At 25.7% G+C, this 21577-nt stretch overlaps 1 protein-coding gene across 1 annotated transcript in view; it reads left to right on the top strand.

Moving 5' to 3' along the window:
- Nucleotides 1–494: 494 nt before the first annotated feature.
- LOC111642417 (collagen alpha-1(XV) chain-like) overlaps nucleotides 495–21577 on the top strand; it is a gene marked incomplete at its 3' end in the record, with an annotated part of 84501 nt that continues 63418 nt past the window's right edge. The window contains exons 1-2 of the mRNA XM_023388766.1: nucleotides 495–643; nucleotides 3054–3169. Coding sequence (XP_023244534.1) covers nucleotides 621–643; nucleotides 3054–3169 — 139 coding nt within the window. The remainder of the gene's footprint in view (nucleotides 644–3053; nucleotides 3170–21577) is intronic.

The following is a 21577-nucleotide window of genomic DNA, read 5'->3' on the forward strand; positions in this document are numbered from 1 at the left end:
TTGTTTGTAAATATAAAGTTTTTTAATATTTTTAATTGTAATAAAGATATTTACGCGTAAAAAGTATACTTAATAAATCCTTTTCTGTATTAATCCGCATTAAACGATAAATACGTAATTTCAATTGTCAAATTAATTTCAATTTAAAAATAACGACGCTAACAAATCATAAATGAAGATTCGGTCACGTGTCACCAAAACGTCACATCAATAAAACTTCGGATTGGAGGAAAATGACGTCATACCTCACATTGCGGTAAGTTCAAACGCATCCATACGACTAACTCGATTACTACTATATTTTTATAAGAAATATTAAAAAAGGATAATAAAATAATAAATTAAATTTAAGAAAATAATATTAAAACATTCGAAAAAGTCATTATATTACGTTTTAAAAGAGTTTAAAACTACTTTTACGAAGTTTATCCAGGTTTGGAAGAGAATGCGCACGCGTATTGGATTGCCCCGTTTATTCGAGGTGCCGTCGAGTCTGGAAAGGAGCATTAGTGCGCAGGTCAGCCTACCGCCTGCGGTACACAGAAAACGGACAGTTTCCTCTAATTCTCAACACAAGTGTACTTCGTTAAAACCAATGCAAACAGTTTTTGTTTCCCAAAATGAAAATCGCAAGGAGTCAAAGGTTAGTCCGCTTCTTCTATAATTACTCAAAGAAAATTCCCTTTTCTAGAAAAAACAATTCTAGAAACCGACCAAACGATCGTCTGCTTCTCATAGACATCGTCTGCCACGATTAAAAATTTTAATTTAAAATATTAAAATAAAAAAAAATTAATTTTTTTTTTTAAATTTTAAATTATTTTACGAGTAATTTAAGTAATTAATCGCGTGTATTTTTATTTTTAAATCGTAAAAAAATCGATATAATTATTATTATTATTTATTAGATAATTGTCGGATAAATTCTAGACAATTAGAATTTTCTAGAATTTATCCGACAATTACGTAATAAATAAAACTTTCGATAAATTCTAGATAATTACCGTTGTCTAGAATTTAAGTAATTAATAATAATATTTTTTTTTACGATTAAAAATAACATACACGCGATTTATTACTTAAATCGTTCGTAAAATTAAAAATTAATTCTAGACGATTACAATTGTCTAGAATTTATCAAAAGTTGTCGTTCGTTCGGTTTGGACGAAGAAAATAAATCTAGATTATTGAACAAACGCATGTTTACGCCGAAATATCGCGATTAAAAAATTTTATGATACCGTCCCTTCAATGATTGATACGTAAAGAGCTTTCTTCCTGACAAACTTTATTATGGAATTATCTTATTCACTGATAAGACAATCGTACAAACTTTATTATCAAAAACAAAGAGCATTATATTCGATAAGTACATAAAATAAGTGTCGTGCGGCTGTGATTTTTTTATTTCTTGATTATTTTCCTTGCAAAGTTTTCGATACATTTTTTAAAAAAATTTCTTTTAATAAAATTTAATAAATTATCTATCGAATTGATTAATTTATTATTTAATCTCGCCTAAAGAAAATGGTAGACAAAGTGCAGTTTTTTTATTTTATTTTTTTTTCCTTTTCTCTTCTTAAAAATTAGCAAAATTTATTTTACGGATAGAAAAGTTTTTCTGTAAATTTGTGAGGAAATATTTTTGCAAATCATTCATAATATAGAAAATGTAATTACATGCAGGGAAGTGAAATTATTTAATTAAATTCAGCGAGAAAAATTTGCTGGTCAATCAATCGTAATTTTACATATCCGTCGAATTCATAATGCATATTCCAATTTAATTTTTAAAGATTGGCGTTTTTATTGCTTTGTTTTAGTTTCTAAAAATGAATTTTTATTGCGATAATTAGTTAATTTGGTCTTAAACTTTTCCAAATAATAATAAATTCGTCTCGATTTCTTTAAAGTCCAGACATGACAGCTACCGTTAAATGTGAAATTAAACGCTCGAAGGACTGTAAAACATACTTAAGAACTATAATCCATTGAAAAATGAAAGTTTTTACAGAAATAGCTACAGGCAATCCTGGTTTTTCTCTGTATCTTCGTTTGAGGTCCCGATTTCGGGCAGGGCTCTCAAATGTTAATTTTGGCAATTTAAAGTCCTGCCAAATAGACTTAATAGCCTAGTCTTAATGGGAAGAATTTTTATTTTTAAATACCTTTTTAACTTAATATGAATTAACAATCTAATATATAAATTCGATGATGATGAACTTTTTAATAAATATATTTAAAAATTAATTATGCAAATTTTTAAATTTATTTAAATTTTGAAAATCGTATAAAAAGAATGATTAAAGTTATTCCGCCATTTTTAAAAAAATGACAGGTGTTTCGTAGACATAATTTTCATTTTTTAATACTTTTTTTCTTCTTCCCTGACGTATTATATGTATGACGATTTCCCATGTGACATTTTACAAATTACAATTTCCAGATGACATGAGAAAAACAGGAAAGTGAATCAGTTAACAACAGTCATTATGAAGTGGGCCCCGCTAGTGTGAATACTAGAAGAGAGTCTGTAAATTCCAACGACTTAAGTTACAAGCAGTGATTTCAGTCCCCATAGTGTCCCTCTCTTCGCTACATCAGAACATCTTAACTGTCTTGACCAATAAATAAGCTTTATTTTAAAAAAATTAAATCACGTATCAATATCTTACTTGTTACGTTTCTCGAATTAAAAAAAAAAGAAAAGAAACGAGAAACAATCCCGTAAAGACAGATCCGCATACAAATCAATGCTTACGTTGAGAAAGGTCAACAGTGGATTTGACTTTGTTCCGTGTTAGACGATTACAGTTCAAAGGTGAAGGGTCGTTCGTTACGATAGTTCACGTAAATCACCTACATCGTTTCAGCGCCCTTACGATGATTAAGATTCCCGTGATCAACAGGTTATTTTTATAGTCGCCCTTTGACCCGAAACGTTCTCAGAAGAACACGTCACAAACCCTGCTAAAAGTAGAAAAAAAAAATTATATAATTATACTTATTCTGATTTTTTGACATTTGCTTTATATATATATTTTTTTTTCCAGGTGGATAATATTCTGTTATTTAGTTCTACATTCTGGTTTGTTGGGGACTGATTTGGTAGAAGGAAAAAATCGAAAGCGGACACCAAAACCCCAGTTGTCGAAATATGTTCCAGTAGGTGAGAACAATTTTCGTTGTAAAAAAGAATTGTTAAAATTAAAACTCAGGTAAAATATTTTTTTCTGTAAAATTTCCAAAATTCTTATTAAATTAATAGTTAAATCTTTCTGTAAGTTCGGGCGTAAGAATTCCCGAAAGTCGTTACTTCCATTTGTTATGATATTGCTCTATCGCCATTCCTGATTTAAATTGACAGTTTAATTTTCGCAGTTTAGTTAACTATTAATGTCAAAGACATAAATTGAATTCATATCATCATCCGAGACAAGTTGTCAACGTACTTTAATGAAATTCATTCATTGACATCAAATATCTTTTATACGTGACTTTGGCTATTCTTCTCAGTAAATAAATTTATTATTGAAATTAGAACGATGAGAATTCGTGTAACTTCTTTATCAATCGAGATTAATTTAAAATTTTCAATGATTGAATAATTATTAAGTTCGCTGTAAAGTTTTCTTTTTTAAGATAAATTTTAATAATAAGTATTTCACACAAATGTTTTCATAAGAATAAGTATCGAGTCATCGTTGTCATTTATGTATTAGCGATTATCTTCTATAAATAAATTTTATGGAAAATTAAATAAGAAAAATAGGCATGTCTCCCAACTTTAAATCTAACCTCTTCGTTATATTGTAAGTTATTTTATGAATCCTTCAGAAGATATTTTATTATAGAACATTCTATTCAGGATGATGATGAATTAATGATGATTGGAACGTGATTTTTCTATATATAAAACAAAAATTACTGAAGATGTATCAATCTGTATCATTTCACATACGAAACTATTAATCATAACTTTATTATAAATTTAATATTATTATTTTTTACCTTACCCAACATAGGTTTCGGTTATTAAATTTTCGTAAGAAGAGAATTCACGATGTTGTATTTTAAATATATTCAAATTATTAAACATAACGAAAAGTTGAAGATTTTACTTTTTAATAGTCCATTGAATATTAATGTTTAACCTGTAATAGGGACAATATACTTATATTCTTTATCAACTTGTGCTAGAAGCGTCCTTTTTTATGCGGTGATCAATAGATTTTTATCATATTCAAACTTTTTTGATTGACTTTTCTGCAAACGAAAATGTAATTTGGTGTCTGTCACACTTTTCATCCATCATAGTTAGTGACGTTTCTTTAGTCCGGATTCTCTCGTTTGGGGACTAGATGCAGATAAAAATCGTCTCGAGAGATTTATATTTTGTTTGGAAAAAAAGAGATTACTCGTTTGTTTTGAAGACTGCTTTCTTTATTCTTGAAAAAGGAAAGAATAATGAAAGTTTAATTTTAAAATCTGTTAAAATTTAAGAAAAAAAAAACTGTATGATTAATATTTTATTCAGGAAACTATTTCTTTATGAACTTTCACGTAAGTATCGAACTGAAATAAGAAAAAAATATGCAGATTAGAAACGATTGTAGAGAATAAATTTTTGTAAACGGATTAAACAGGAATGTTTTGCTTTTTTGTTAATTTCTATCAAGAACTACATCATCCAACTCTTTCTTGAACAGATAAAGATTTCAGATTTTTAAATAATTTTAAATCTCTTAGCAAATTTGAATTACAACTTCTTAATTTAAATATTTAATAAAGTTATCGGTTTCATTTCAAATTGTTTTATCGTAAAATTTATTAATGGAATGATATTTTTAGATGATCAAAACATTTGCAGAAATTCAATTAACTTTGATAGAAAAAAAAATTCCATGAGATAATTCAAGTAAATATATTTAGTGATAATTTCAATAACAACGCTACGTTTATTGATATCATAGATTTAATAATAATAATAATAATAATAATGTTACATTTAACAGTAATGCATTGACTTCTATAATTGTTTATTATAAATTTTATTTAATTGCCCGATTCTTAGACTTTTGATTTAATGATTGAGTTGTTGAAATTTTAACGATTTAACTGTTTATAATAAGATATTCAATTCCATAATATTTACTCATTTCTCGAAAATATCATCAATTACAAGATCCTACTGCAAAACTTTGAAGAATTATTTATTTATAATTACATTTCAGAAATAAACAGAATTAAAAGAAAAAATGAGGCATACAATTAACTCATAACGATTTGTAGAATGCAGTTCATTTTGTTTTGTGTGTTTGTGTTCGTTTTTGGTTCACATCTATTTATTTTAAAATAAGGCAATGTCTCGAGGACAATATCTGCCACCCCCATGCAACAAACAATTAACGAAACCCATTAAAATATAAATTGCACTAAAATACAGAGTAACAATAACAAGTATATGAATAAGAAATAAAATAAAACGAAGTATATATAAAACTCGATAGAACCATCGTTAAAATGAAAATAATAATACTAGTATCTTACATTTTATTATTATTATTACTATTAAGAAAATATTTTATGAATTATTGTACAAGAGTTGCATGTTTAATAAAATTATTCCAAATTATTTATTTGTCCCCGCTGCATTATCAAGAATTAAAATGAGAAATGTAAATTAGATTTAAATGTCATTTAAGTAAATCATTTCAGGAAAAAAAAGATTAAATATGGTTCTTTGGAGAGTCATACATTACAGATTACAATAACATCTAAATTTTCAGAATTACCGAAACAATTACTTCAATCTTCTGTTTTCATTTCATTAAATAAAAAAGCTATAAGAAGTTCTTAGTTTATAATATTGTATTTAGATAGAAAATAATTATAATTATAATACTTTAGGCTATATAAGAAGCATTAAATAAATAAATAAAATTTTTAACTTAAATGAAAAAAATATATATTAACATTTTTAACTTAAATGAAAAAAATACATATTAATACATAATATGTATAATATTTTTCACACAAATATTATCTTAATAACCGTAATTAGTACAAAATTCATTAGTAAAATGAGAAAAAAATTTTTGAAATATTTGCTTGATTAATCTAACAAATTTTTAAATGGGCAAAAATAAATATTCTTCTATAATTAGCAAGTTTATTTATTTATGTAACTGTTCGTAAAGTGGAAGATATTATTAAATTATAATTACTGTTTTAGCAGACCTGATATATTAATTATTGGCTGTGTCGAATCACTTTCACTTATGTTTTCGTTTAAATAAAAGTAAAACTAACAATAAAATTTTATTTGCAGTTTATGGTACAGACCTATTTAAACTGAAATCACCCTACTTAAAATTATATTTGCACGTATTTTTTTCTAGTTCTATATTAAATATTTAGCCTATATATAAGTATGTTATCGATATCATTAGTTAGTAATTTTCCAACATAAATAATTTTTAATATTATTATTATTATAGCCTAATATTACTGTATTACTCCATGCAGAATGAGATCTCAGTAGACTTTTTTTTTAATCAAAATATTTGTCTACTGAAAAGTTGGATTCCATATTACAACCAACCAAAAATTAAAATTAAATAATTGTAAAAATAATTATAAATTATATAAATACGCGATTTGTAATTACTTTGTTTAATTAATTAAATCATACTCAATAATTTCGTAAAATTTTTTCATAATTATAGTGAAATTTTATTTGACGATTTACTTCAATTCGAATAATGCATATATTGAAGTTTAGCTATTTGCCTATATAGCAGATGAAGATTTATTTCAGTTTCAGTTTCAGAGTAAGAATTATACGTGCTTTCTAATGGATACTTAGGTTTTGAAATTACTAGTATGACGAATGGGAGAAAAAGTACTTTTAAAATTTTAAAGAGATTTCTAAATGACCGGAGAATTTCGATTTTTCTCCTCTGTTTGGCATAAAATATTTCTAAAAATTTAAAGTAAATCCAATTTTTTATTTCCTCACCAACTGATATGTGTTTTTAATACAATTTATGTCGATAAATTTTAGTGGAATTTTTTTTTATATATGACTAACCCGACTATTCTATAGAAGTTACTATTTTTCTTTAGTATATTTTTCGCTACTATTTTATATATTTGATATTAGTTTATACACACACAATACTAACATGAGATAAACTTAGGTTAACTTAAAATGTTATTGTTAGTCGAAATTTTTACATTTTAAATTCTTAATTCTTCGTCGTTAATACGTTACAATGCATTTTATAAATTGTCTCTCGAAACAATTATATCACAGTGAAAATATTGAAACCGCGATATAAAACATCTGCTTAAAAATAACTATAAATTTTTAAGTCTTTATCTTTAACTGTTGTTTCAAGAAATTTTCGTTCTGACACTCAGTGCGACATGTGTTGTAAATAGCATGCTATTCAATCTTAAAACACATAGTAATAACAGTTCGATTTTTCTTGTCACTCTGACTGCTCGATATTTTTCTCCGTTATTGATAATATATAAGTCTGTAAAACTATAACTCACATGCACAATTTTAAGCTCAGTGTATATAACAATATTAGTTAACTTTGACAAAATAGTAACATTGAAAATCTGGAATTTTATTATTTACTGACAGTGTTTAACTCATTTTGTTTAGTAGCTATTGTATCGAACTAAACTATCGATTTATTATTAGTTCGTTCTTTGTGAGAATTCGTTTCTACTGGGAAAAAATCGAAATTCTCATATACTAATAATAAAAAAATGAAGTAAAATAAATTTCCGGTTATAGAAACTATCAATTATTATTATAAACTTTAATTTTGAGGAGATTTTGAAGGCTTTAAATCAGATAATTCCAACGATAATTAATTTAATATTTTACGATATAATGTAGATATTTTAATTAAATTTCTAATAAAGAAATGTTTAATCTGTTGCACTTATCATAATAACAACAATATCCTTATAAGCTAATGTTAGGAAAACTTATAATTGAACAAAATAGATTTTAAAAACAATACGTTTAATTAAATGTCGACTTAATTTTGAATTATAGAGTTAATATCTTTCGTTAATTATCCGTCATTTATAAAATGCGGTATGTTTATATTTAAAAAATAAACATAAAAGAAATATGATTACTTTATAGCTCAAAAGGTTAAAGTTCTTAATTTAATAAGAAGATTATCTAAATAAAGTAAACTTCTTTTCTACACATAATTAATATTATTTTAACTTAACAGTAGGCACTTTATATTTTACACAATTTCAAAGCATTTTATATATTTTGTAATTAACTGTAAATTATTTTTTAGATTACGTACAGTTATTTATAACTTTTCCAAACTGGTGTTCTCATGTACTGTACAGTACATATAAGATATTACACAAGTTTTGACCAGCAAAAGTACAGAAATACAATTTATATGCGATCCTGAAGATGGCATACCAACATTAAAAAGAATAAACAATGTGTTGGACAAGCTTTGTGTAATGTCTTATATACTGTATATATACTGTACAGTTATTTACTTATTATAAAAACTTTGTTTGATATTTTANTTTGTTTAGTAGCTATTGTATCGAACTAAACTATCGATTTATTATTAGTTCGTTCTTTGTGAGAATTCGTTTCTACTGGGAAAAAATCGAAATTCTCATATACTAATAATAAAAAAATGAAGTAAAATAAATTTCCGGTTATAGAAACTATCAATTATTATTATAAACTTTAATTTTGAGGAGATTTTGAAGGCTTTAAATCAGATAATTCCAACGATAATTAATTTAATATTTTACGATATAATGTAGATATTTTAATTAAATTTCTAATAAAGAAATGTTTAATCTGTTGCACTTATCATAATAACAACAATATCCTTATAAGCTAATGTTAGGAAAACTTATAATTGAACAAAATAGATTTTAAAAACAATACGTTTAATTAAATGTCGACTTAATTTTGAATTATAGAGTTAATATCTTTCGTTAATTATCCGTCATTTATAAAATGCGGTATGTTTATATTTAAAAAATAAACATAAAAGAAATATGATTACTTTATAGCTCAAAAGGTTAAAGTTCTTAATTTAATAAGAAGATTATCTAAATAAAGTAAACTTCTTTTCTACACATAATTAATATTATTTTAACTTAACAGTAGGCACTTTATATTTTACACAATTTCAAAGCATTTTATATATTTTGTAATTAACTGTAAATTATTTTTTAGATTACGTACAGTTATTTATAACTTTTCCAAACTGGTGTTCTCATGTACTGTACAGTACATATAAGATATTACACAAGTTTTGACCAGCAAAAGTACAGAAATACAATTTATATGCGATCCTGAAGATGGCATACCAACATTAAAAAGAATAAACAATGTGTTGGCCAAGCTTTGTGTAATGTCTTATATACTGTATATATACTGTACAGTTATTTACTTATTATAAAAACTTTGATATTTTTAACTGTTTTGATAGCATATATATAAATGGATCATAATTATTATTTTTAAATTACTTAAGTTTCTACAATTAGTTCGGTCAGTTTTTTCATCATAAAAATATTGTTTTCGAATTTTCAAGTATAAATACAGGATGGCCCAAAAGTTAATAACAAATGAAATATATTTTAAGATTATTTATGAAGTAGTTAGAACCTGTTTGGGACAATATGTTATTGTTCGTGATTTATTCATTCGTGATTCATTGAATGAAACTGAAACACGAATAAGCATCAAATATATCGCGGTTAACACACTTTTGAACCACCATGTATTTAAAGAAAAGCTTATTCTGAATGACAAGTTTATACTAATTCTTAATTGCTATCTTTAAACAAAGAGAAGAAACTTGCTTTAGAGAATTCAATTTTTGAATATAAATCTTCATAAATTGTTAATAATTTCATTATTATTACAATTTTAATTAACTCAATAGTTTCAGAATTAATAATAAAACTCAGTATAATTAGCTTATTTTATATGTTAATTCCAAATTTAAATATGAAAATTTTGTATTTCTTCAAATATTTATATATTTTTTGTTATCAGTACCATAAATGAAAATATACTGTATAGTTTTTAAAGGATAACAAGAATATACGAACATTAAAAAGTTCAAAATTCATTTTTTTTCAAATGATTATAATTGGGATAATAGAATAATTTAAACTATAATATTTGAAATTCTTAGGGAATTTTAAATTTTATATATAAAATTTAAAAATCTTGAGGAACTTTAAAATAATTTATGAAATTTTCCTATAAAAATTTTCGAAAATTACTTTCTAGAATAAAATTTCAGATTTTGAATCCTTGGCAATGTAATTTTGGTTATATATGTAGCCTTTTGCTATTTCGTAACAAGGCTACTTAAATACACGTATTCTCCTGTATACATACGTATTTAAATATGATAGTCGGAATTATTTCTCGCGAGCTTTCTTTATTAATTTGAGTTATTAAGGCAAATTGCATTCTTTCTTTCAAATCGCCATAGCTTTGTTTTTGTTTTGTAAAAACGAGAAAAAGAGTTTGAATAGCAAAATAGATTTGAGACGAAATTGTTGTAATTGTTTTATACATCAATTCTTATTGTTATACTAAAAATTTTTTAAAATCTAACCGATTATATTTACGTAAGAAGCTATGGATAAAAATAATGTAAATTAATATTGAAACAGAAATGAGAAGCATATTCAGAGAATTTCAGAGGAAGAAATTATAGAGTGAAACTGTGGCTTAGTTTTGTGTGGAATATTTTTCTTTAGATGTCAATACTAAAAGTCTAGTAGTTACTACTGTAGTATTGTTCATTAATTAAAATATTTAAATTTTTGTAATCTTTTCCGGTACTTGAGAAAAATAGCAAAATTATCATATATTTTCTATTAAGCTACAATATTTAAACAAATTTTGCATCAAAATGGCGAGAATTTATTTTTTATAATAGATCAAATACCGCAGAAAAGCGAGAACTTCCTAAATTTGGAAAGATTACTTCTGTGGGTGTAAGTAACAATTAATATAAAAATGACAATATCCGCCGCATTTGAGAAATTATTATATTTTTTTTAGTAAGTATAAATAGATAAAGTACAAAAATAATATTTTATTATTAGTTATTATATTATAAAAATTTTTTTATTATTGTCAATAATATTAAAATAAGCAATAATTTTATGTTTGAAAAAACGTGTGAGTTTTTTCTCAAATTCTTAGACTTAAAAAAGCCTAATGAAATTCAAGATCGTTGAACTTAATAAATATCTAGATACAATAGCTGGAAAATTATTTAAATATAGTATATTTGTTGCAATAACTTGCGATGAAAAGAATGATTTTCTCTGTTATTTAGAACTTAATTGTTGATATAAATTTTTTCATAAATTTATAAAAAACATTCAAAAAATATAATTCAGAAAACAAAGGAATAAAGTGCCTTATATTTAAAAAAATTTAATTAAAAATAAATAGCTTAAGAAGATAAAAGTCCTTTGTTTGAAATTAAAAACAGGGATCAGTTCGATCTAGATTAGTTAACTTATAATAAAGAAAAAGAGTTTGTACATTATAATTCGTACGAGAGGCTAAAGTTATTTGTAAAGAAAGCAAATCGGTATTAAATGTTGGAACTCGAGAAGAAAATAGCATATAATTAAACTTCTTTAAACAAAATTCAACGTACGAACTGTAATTAATATTTACAGAAAATATTGCAGAATATAGTAACAGATCAATTATACATAATTAGCATTGTTATATTTTCATTCAGCTTGATTATAAATGTTACAAAAAATGATCTAAAAATTAACTTCATATCTAATCATACCAGCATAAGTTGATATGAAATCTTTCCCATTAACTTATCTAATTCTTTCACATATAACTTTTGTATTTTCCTACATTTTTCTATAAATATTTTGATAATTTTTTGATTGTTTCGTAAAGTGAAAAATTTTCTGGAAAACTAGGAATTTATTTAAGTAATTGCACTAAGATAAAACCTCAAATGCATCACCTGAGCGTAAAATCACATTTCTTGTGGACGTTAAACTGCAAAATGGTGGACCAAGAAGAGTCAATATTCCAAGTTTTAAAGCATATAAGTTTGCTAAACTAAATCATGTTTATATATGTATAATTTAACAAATTATAATTCTAAATGAAATTGTTAATAATTTCCTAAATCCTGCATATAAACTGATTTTTGAGGATAAAATTTGAAAAAAAAATGATATTTTATGATTTAACACCAAAATAAAATTAGACAGTACATTTAATTAGTTCATTTAATAGATCATTCAAAGTAGATAGATCATTTAATTAAAAATTATGTTGTTTTTCACTTTAAACATTGAAAATGTTCCAACTGGCATGATATATTGCATGAATCACTTGTCTTCAACTTGGTTCCAGAATAGGATTTTGAGCAAAATCATCTTAAAAATACAGATTTCTTTTATGATCTGATCTCAAGATCATTAAATCCTTATTAAGTTTCAATGGAATCTTTACCTTGCGTAAATAGTAATTGATTTTCCAATTAATGAATTCCCGATATTACCTCGAAAAAAATTGTTGATTAAAACGGTATAAATGAAGAACGTTCTCACGAAATAAGTACTTCGGAATGCTTTGAATATTTCTAATCATTCGACTGACTAAGAAAGGAAATAAGGAAGACATTTCTACGACTAGTCACCAATAAATTTTTCGGACATTGAAACTGAACCCAAAATAGGGCTACTGTTAGCTGTTTTTCTCATTATTCTAACTACAGAAAGATACAGAAAATGTTTTGTATTTCAGCTTTTTTAAAACTTATACACAAGAAATCTTTAGTGAATTTCAAGGACATAAAATATTCTATGTATTATTGATTTGTTCGTTGTTAAGAGATCTCAATGCAATGCACGTTGTATCTACTAAATCTCTGCTTGTCATAGTATCAGTGTAGTGTCTGTATCAGATATTCACGATCATCTGATACAATTGTTTTATATGAAGAAATATAGTGTTGAAAATATCTTTTGCTCTCGTCTTTCAAGTTTATCAAGTTTATTCTTTTGCCAAAATAATGTAACTCTATATATCATTACAACATATGTGACACAGCAAAAATATTCCAGTTAATACTCATAATAAAAATTAATTTGTCATATATGTATTAATGCAAACATTTCTCTGGAAAAGTGTTGGATAGTCAGCTGAGTAAAAGAAGACAGAAGCTTATAGTGGTTATCTAGACTTAGAAGTTTATATAAATTTTGCACTCACCGAACTCCGAAACATTTATGTACAGGGAACTCCGATATTGCGGTTTCGATTAATGCGGTTATCGAGTTATTGCGGTTAGTGATTTAATAGTAAAATTCCGATTACCGCTTCAAAATTCGAGTTATTGCGGTTTTTTTGAGTCAAATGAATGTCTTTGTTTAGTCTTTTTTAGCTCAAACTACGAAATATTAATGTTTATAAACAATTTTACGCTTGGACATTCAATCCAATTTGTTTTTTTCCATTTAACGAATGTAGAATCAAGAAACCATTCGAAGACAACAATACATGTTTGCAATACGTTGAGATTTATCGCGAATTTCCGAGTACTCGAGAACTACGATTTCTGCCTGTAACAGTTTTTTATCGACAGCTTTTTAAAACGCTGTCGATGAAAGCATTCGCAAAGTAGTATGTTTTGAATCACTTAGATCAAAATGTTCTCCTGATCTAATAAATTTCAATTGGCAAGATCAAAAAAAGAGCGTGATACACAAAGCGTATACCAAGATTTATGTAGCAAAAATCATATTTCTGCATAAATCTTGAATTTATAATTTTGTAAATTTTAGGTAATGTTCCTGGTTATTTAACAAAATATAATGATTTTTTCTACCGTTCAATACGACTCCAATACTCCAGTTTTTGGACTAGAAGAGCTATTTCAACATTTAAGGCGTATTATCTACGCATGACTTTTAAACTGGCAATTCAAAAAACAATAGGAGACGAATCTTAGATAGATTTTTGGTAAAATTTTAGCGTAAAAAAGGTTCTTGATAACATCGCTGAAGCGTGGAAAAGTTAGTAATTAACATAAGTGTTGATCGACAAAAAGTTATTCCCGAATTCGCAAATGATTTTCGAGAATTCGACTCTGAAATTAACAGTGCCGAAGTACTTACTCAATTCATATTGGATTTAGAGTTAACTAAAGCCGATAAAAAATTGTTGAAGAATTGCTCCGTGAACTTACTGATAGAGAAATTATTAATCAGGATGTAGAACGAGCGTATAAAACTCTAGCCGATAGCATTGGAGATGATGAAATTAAGACAGCAACGAAAGAATTTATATTAAAAGAACTTGATGAAGTGTTTCATGTTCTTGAATATCTTAGGAAAAAAATAATTGAATGTTGATCGTTCAATGAAAGCGTGCCATGAAATAGAAAACGCAGTTCGCTGTTATCGAGTCATGTTGCAAGAGAAGAAATAGAAACTTTTGAATGAAAAAGTCTGCTGTCATTTCTTCGAAAAATAACTCATATGTTTTTTGCTGAGTAAGAAAGTTTCAAAACTAAAAGATGATTTTAATTTATTACCTACTTCATACAATACATAAATAAATATCTAGCGTAATATTTAACATTTAAAATTTTAAATATAATTTTGAAAAATTCTTGGCAACAATCTCCTATTTCTCATATATTACTCGATTATCGCCGTTTCGATTATTGCAGTGTTTTTCCTGGCAACATTAACCACAATAACCAAAGTCTCTCTATATAACATGTTTGTCCATTTGCTTTTTACGGTGGTATTTTCATACTTCACGCAGAATTTTGAATAGACGTAAAAATCACAACTTTCATATAAATCACAATCACGCTGTTCTCGATTTTATATTATATATTTGTAAAGTTGATATATATTTCAAAAATATTAATATATCACGTTTGAAAATATTAATTTTTAATAAAGAAATACTTAAAAGCACTGTTTAAAAAAATAAATAAAAAAACTGTTTTTATATCAGAAGATAATGTATTTTCTGTAAGAGTGACAGTATCTCAGTAGACAGGTAGCTTGTTGATTGATTAATAGTAGAAAGGTTAGGTGGAAGTCCTCCTCTTGATATTCTCTTCGGATATTCCGTAGAGTTACTTGCCGAAAATTTATACGACATAAAGTGCAACATTTATTGCTATTATTTTATTATTATTTTAGAAATTGAATAAAGAAAAATTTTAATTGAGTGTTTAGTTATTACCGATTCCACTTGTAAAAATTTTTCTGATTTGTCAGGTTTCCGTTTTGAATAGCTTTTTTTTTTTTTTAAAAAAAGAGAAAATTGTTTCATTTTAAAAAAGTTTTTCCCCTTTTAGGCAGGTTTCCGTTATATTCAGGTTCCGTTTAGGACAGGTTTTACTTTATATATAGTAAGCTCGTGTTTCCTCAATCTTTACGAGCTTTTCCATCTCCGTCTTCTACTTCTACTTTACAATATTCAAAATAGATTTCATAATCAGATTTTATAAATTGCAAATGTAAATTTAATGTAAATTATCATAATGATAATAGAATATTTTCACTGAAAATGTTAAATCATAAAAAAATTCAAGAAATAATCAAACAATGTTCGCAATGACGAAGATTTTTTTCGTCATTGTGAACATATTTCATTGTTTCTTGAAGTTTTTTAAAATTAAAATGCAACGAATTTTTGTACTTTGACTGTTTTGTAAAAAATTCAATTATTTACGAATTGATGTACTGTACAGTATATTAATTTAATTCGTACATTAGTTTATTAGTGGTGTATTATTACTATTATTGTTTATAAAATTGATTTCAGTAATGGAATGGAAAATTAATTTTAGAAAATTATTTTTATTAAAAGAAAATTATTCTATTTTGTATTGACAAATGATGATTTTTAAACTGTAAAAGCATTCAAATAAAATTAAGAAATTTAAATGAAATTATTTTTAAAAAATAATTATAATCGATTGAAATTCAAAGAGTTGAGTAAGTAATAATATAATAGAATCTATGTTGGAGATTGTAATAACGTCTATTATATTGATAATCAATCGCTAGCATTTATCAGGAAAATTAGTGAAAATTCTGGTTTTTATCGACTCTATCCTTTAAAAAAATCCTTAAAAATTTATAATTTGAATATTTATTAACTATAATAATAGGCTAATTATTATTATTATTGGGCCTAAATTACTATTAATTAATTATCTAGTATTGTTTGTATGCAATTTTTTGCACTATCATCAATGACGATAGTTAGCTGTAATTGAAGAAGAAATTCCGGTCATTAAAGCTACTATATTGTGAGCAAATAACAAGTAACGTTAAGGCCGAGAACGATAACCGAAACTCTGATCACAACAAGAGAAGTTTTTAAAATGTATTTTACTCGTAATTTGTATGTTTTGGCATCTGCTAATTTTGATAATATTAAACGACTGATGACAATATATTTGATTACAGTATATGGAGTCTAGTGTATTTATTATAAAGAATCAAAACTTTAATACATTGAACCACTTTCAAACCCCGAAAGAAAAATTCAATATCAAAAGATATCTTTCACTTAATGATAAATTAAATTAAATTGTTGTTTTTATTTTCCTATGTAATGTATAGCAGCTGCTGAACCCTGTTGAAGTTGCGGTTCCCCCTTGGATCTTCAAGTAGGCGGGATATTGGATGGATCGGTCTCCACCCCTCAACTTCCGGATCGGCCCAGTATAATAGGTCTTTCAGATCTCAGTGTTGGGTGACTTTCCCTTATATAATCTACAATCTATTGCTTTTCTCTGAATTTCTCATCCCTAAAATTAGATATCTAGTATACATTTATTTTCTTTTTTGTAAAAAAATTTTTAATAACTAAAAGAAAACTAAAAATATGTACAGTACTTTCGAACAATTTATAATAATTACTTAAAATAGATGATCTTTTCTCATTTATGATGATAATGTATAAGTCGAAAATTGCGGTGAAATATTTTTTTATTAAATAATTAATATTCTCTGCATGGCTAATTCGGTATGATTCTAAAAATAATCTTTGTGTTATTTATTTCTTGGATTATTAACTAGAATATTTTTAGGAAGAAGAAGAATTTATTCCTAATGATTAAAGATTTTTCTATCATCACGAGTAATTCTCATTCAAATCTAATCTGGATTATCACGAAATCCAAAGTCAAGTCTTCGTCTTCACTCTTCAACTGTGCTTGATGATCTGATGCGAGTTAGGACCAATTTATAATGAAGTAAATAAAGATCAGTCAGTAGAGAACAGCTTTCTCAAGTAAAAAATCTAATCAATTTTTTTTGTCATTAGTGTAGTTGCAAAAAAAAGGAAAAAAGGAAATAATCATCACAATGATGCTGTTTAATTCTTATATTATCCATTTGTTGAATACTTCCTTATCAGTAGTATTGATCATTTTGATATCGGTCTTATACAGATTTAACACCATCACATTTCCTGATTAATATTATCAAATGCAGATGTGAAATTACTATTGAACAAATCAGCCAGTGAAAAAATTTCAAGGTATCCTACTTCTGTACTTTGTAAACCTTAGAAGATATGCACATTTTCTCTTCTAAGAAATACAATAATTTGTTCTGAAAGGCAGGTCGATTTAATCTTTCATTTCAGATAATTACTTATAAAAAATGCATGTATATTTATTAACGAATTGCAATTTATGTATCATTTATTACTTTATTCTAATTTCTAATGTGGCTTCTTGTTTCATTTCCAGCACATTCGATCAATTGAATTGTGAAGAGCATCAAATTTATCTTTTTTGTTGCTATAAAAAGAAATATAATCTCATAAATATTGCGTGAATTTTTTTTTCAAATAGATTGAAATTTATAGAAAAATATTTTAGTAAATTATTTTTTAGATTACGTACAGTTATTTATAACTTTTCCAAACTGGTGTTCTCATGTACTGTACAGTACATATAAGATATTACACAAGTTTTGACCAGCAAAAGTACAGAAATACAATTTATATGCGATCCTGAAGATGGCATACCAACATTAAAAAGAATAAACAATGTGTTGGACAAGCTTTGTGTAATGTCTTATATACTGTATATATACTGTACAGTTATTTACTTATTATAAAAACTTTGTTTGATATTTTAACTATTTTGATAGCATATAGGGGAGATCGGGGCAAGATCGGCATGTTAAGCTTTACTTAAATTTTGTGTAATAAATACTGCTGTAAACTGAAAAAAACCTTTTGCATATTGTCTATTGGAATGTTACCTTGCTATACAACTGNTTACCAGGTATATCTGTATATCCCTGGAAGAGAGAAAAATAGTTATGAACTAACAGGATTTAAAACTGAGTTAGAATTAATGAGGATTTCCTATACATGTCCAGTGCGATCATCACAGGTTGCCATATAGATTTTATAAAAAGTTACATTTATTTTTACTTCTGAAAAAAAATATTCCTGAAATTGTTATTGTTATACACATTCTAATTTTAGAAACGTGCATGTGTTCTTTTTATAATTTAAATTAATGTATTGTAGTTAATGCCATGTAAGTTTCATTCAAAAAGTATTGCAAATTACTAGAGTTATATGAAGATTGCATTTCCTGTTCTTTTAACATTTTCGTAATATTGTATGTTTTTATTTCTTTGCATATTCGTCTAAATTAATTCTTGAAAGTTTAATTGTATTTATTTTGAATTATAATCCAAAGCAGTATACAGTTTCTGCTGCTGGAATTCTGTCTATTGGAATGGCTATGTGAAGTTTTTCTGGCTTTCTTCACGTGTATAGGGTTCCAAGTTTCCAATAGAAAGACCTCCTAGGAGGCACCCCTTGGCAGATTGCCTATATGCTGCCTTATTCCATCAACCAACCAACCAACCAACCAATTTATCTACATTATGATGCTTCTAAAATTAAAAATTAAAAAATTTATCTATATATTTTACATTTTTTGTCTTATTATTATTATAAAAAAGTTATTTGTAGGACAACAATATGATAAACTGTACAATACACTTAAAATCCATGAACACCTTATAGCCTTACAGTAATACAGTAAATAGTTTTGAAGATATTTTAATAATTAAATTTATTAGCTTGTTTATATATTGTGTAATTTGAATTATATATTAATGATACTATTTTGATTCTTCCAACAAATTTATTAGATTTTAAAATAACGATAGTTATTTTTGTCAATTTAATATCGATAAATGTATGTATATATGGATATATATTCACAAATTAGCATCAATAAATGTATACCATCATTTTTTATTTCCTTGTCATCACTTTTCGTTTTATCCTTCAGAATTTTATCCATCTATAAAGATCTGTTTTTGGTAAAATTGGAACCATTCCAAGCAATTCTATAAGCAAGTTAGATTTTCACTTCTGTGCCTGGCAAGGACATCTCGATCTGCTATTAGGACTCGTTATATTCGTATCATAAATTTTATTCTTGCGTTCTTATATATTTTTGTAAATAAATTGATGTATATAATCCATATTTTCGAAAATTCATGTTTAACATTACATCATTGTTCTATGTAATATATTGCTTAGATTGTTTTTGGTGTTACAAATATAATGGAGAAAATAAAAATTCTCTTTAAATTCATTGTATTTCATATTGATGATAAAATCAAATGAATTTTTCTTGTAAAGTTCTTCGTATTTAGAGGAATTTTTTTCTAGATTCAGTATCATATTCATATCGCTTCGTTAAAATACAAAATTTTTAGTCACTAACACGAAGAATATTAATTGGTATACATTAAGTTGTATATTATCAGTTTTTAATAGTAGTATAGCAAATTGTAATTATTATAGAAGTAATAGCAATAGATATATAGCAGAAAAATGTAAGAGTAGAAAGAAACATTTGGTTTGACCGATAAATAATTCTCTTCATGATACAATGTATCCGGCCATAAATATTTGCAATTCATCATAAATATGGATATAATACTTTTGAAAATGAAAAAGAACTGTGTAAAACTCTTCAGTGTTGAGTTCGTTCAATATGAAAATCAATAGATGTCATTGTAAAAGCAAAAGTTTTTATACAAGAAAAATTATTTTATAACGATTTTTAGAACCAAAGATTATTAATTTTTTAAGTTGGGACATTCAAATAATCATATACGCAAGAAAATAAAAAAAAGGTCATAAAACTATGAAAATTAAACCGTATTCAAGAAATTAAAAACGTATGTTTTAATGGAAATTTTTGTATTGATTTCTCTTTAAAAACAATTTATTGTCCATAAATATTATATATTAAGAACATTTTAATATTTTTTCTGAACACATATAAGAAATATTTAAACCTAATGTATAGTCTATACTGAATACATTTTATTGTTTTAATTTTACTCCAAATTTTCTACTGGTACTGTATTTTTCATAATATATTTCATAATTTCACTCATATTACTTTGTAAAATTAAATTTTATTGACGGAATCGGATTTTCCGCGAGGCTTTCTACATATATTAGGTTATATCTCCGAGTTTAACTTTGACTAATACAAACAAATTTGATTTGCTACGAGGTCAACAATCATATATAAAAGTGTAAAATGAAGTATTGTTTATATAAAAATAATGGGATAAAGAATCGATTCGGTTTCGTATCCTTTACGATGGTAGAAGAATTCTGTACGTGTTTTTTGCGTTATTGAATTGATATAGACGAAAATTTTAAAATATTATGTTTTTGTTATAACTGTGTCTTTTAGTTTAAACATAAATTTGCATATAAACAAGTATACATAAACTTTAGTCGGAAAATAAATACAAAGTACTGTACTGTACATTATTGTAATTGAAGAACGAAATTATAGTTTAAGGAAAAAACTTCTATATCATGCAACAAAGAAGAAATAATTCTATATTCAATATAAAATGTTTGACAAAGTAAAATAATTTATAAATAACGTGAATTTGTCATATTTATAGTAAATTGATCATAGAACCCTAAAAGTTTTTTAAAAGCTTACTTCATAACTTTCTACTTTAGCTGCATTATACAGTATTTCAATATTTTTGCTGATATTATGCTTATAGATTTATGATTTTATTAAAAATAAAAATACTCCTCATTGCATCGGTTCCTATTTATATTTTAGTTGGGTACGAAACTAGTTTCTACATTATTTTTTCGCATGTAAATGAATTTTTCGAGAGAATTGTTGCATACGACAGTGTACTTCAGAAGTAGTAGGGATGCTAGCACTGTAGATTCTTGAGCAATCTTTGAAGTGCTGTAAAATGCTTCCAACATAGCTCCGAGCATGCATTAACATTAGTAGTGCACAGATTAATCACAGCATGAAAAATTATTGAAAAGACTGGATGGCTATCAATTAAATAGTCAGTCTTTTAACAAAACCTTACAATAAAATTGAACTTTTTAATATCACAGCGCTTCATTGTCCTACTACTTCTGACGCGCTCTGTACATTATAAATATTCATTCATT

Source organism: Centruroides sculpturatus, unplaced genomic scaffold (genome assembly GCF_000671375.1).
Source record: "Centruroides sculpturatus isolate CEXI.00-Female unplaced genomic scaffold, Cexi_2.0 scaffold1367, whole genome shotgun sequence".
Classification (NCBI taxonomy): Eukaryota; Metazoa; Arthropoda; class Arachnida; order Scorpiones; family Buthidae; genus Centruroides; species Centruroides sculpturatus.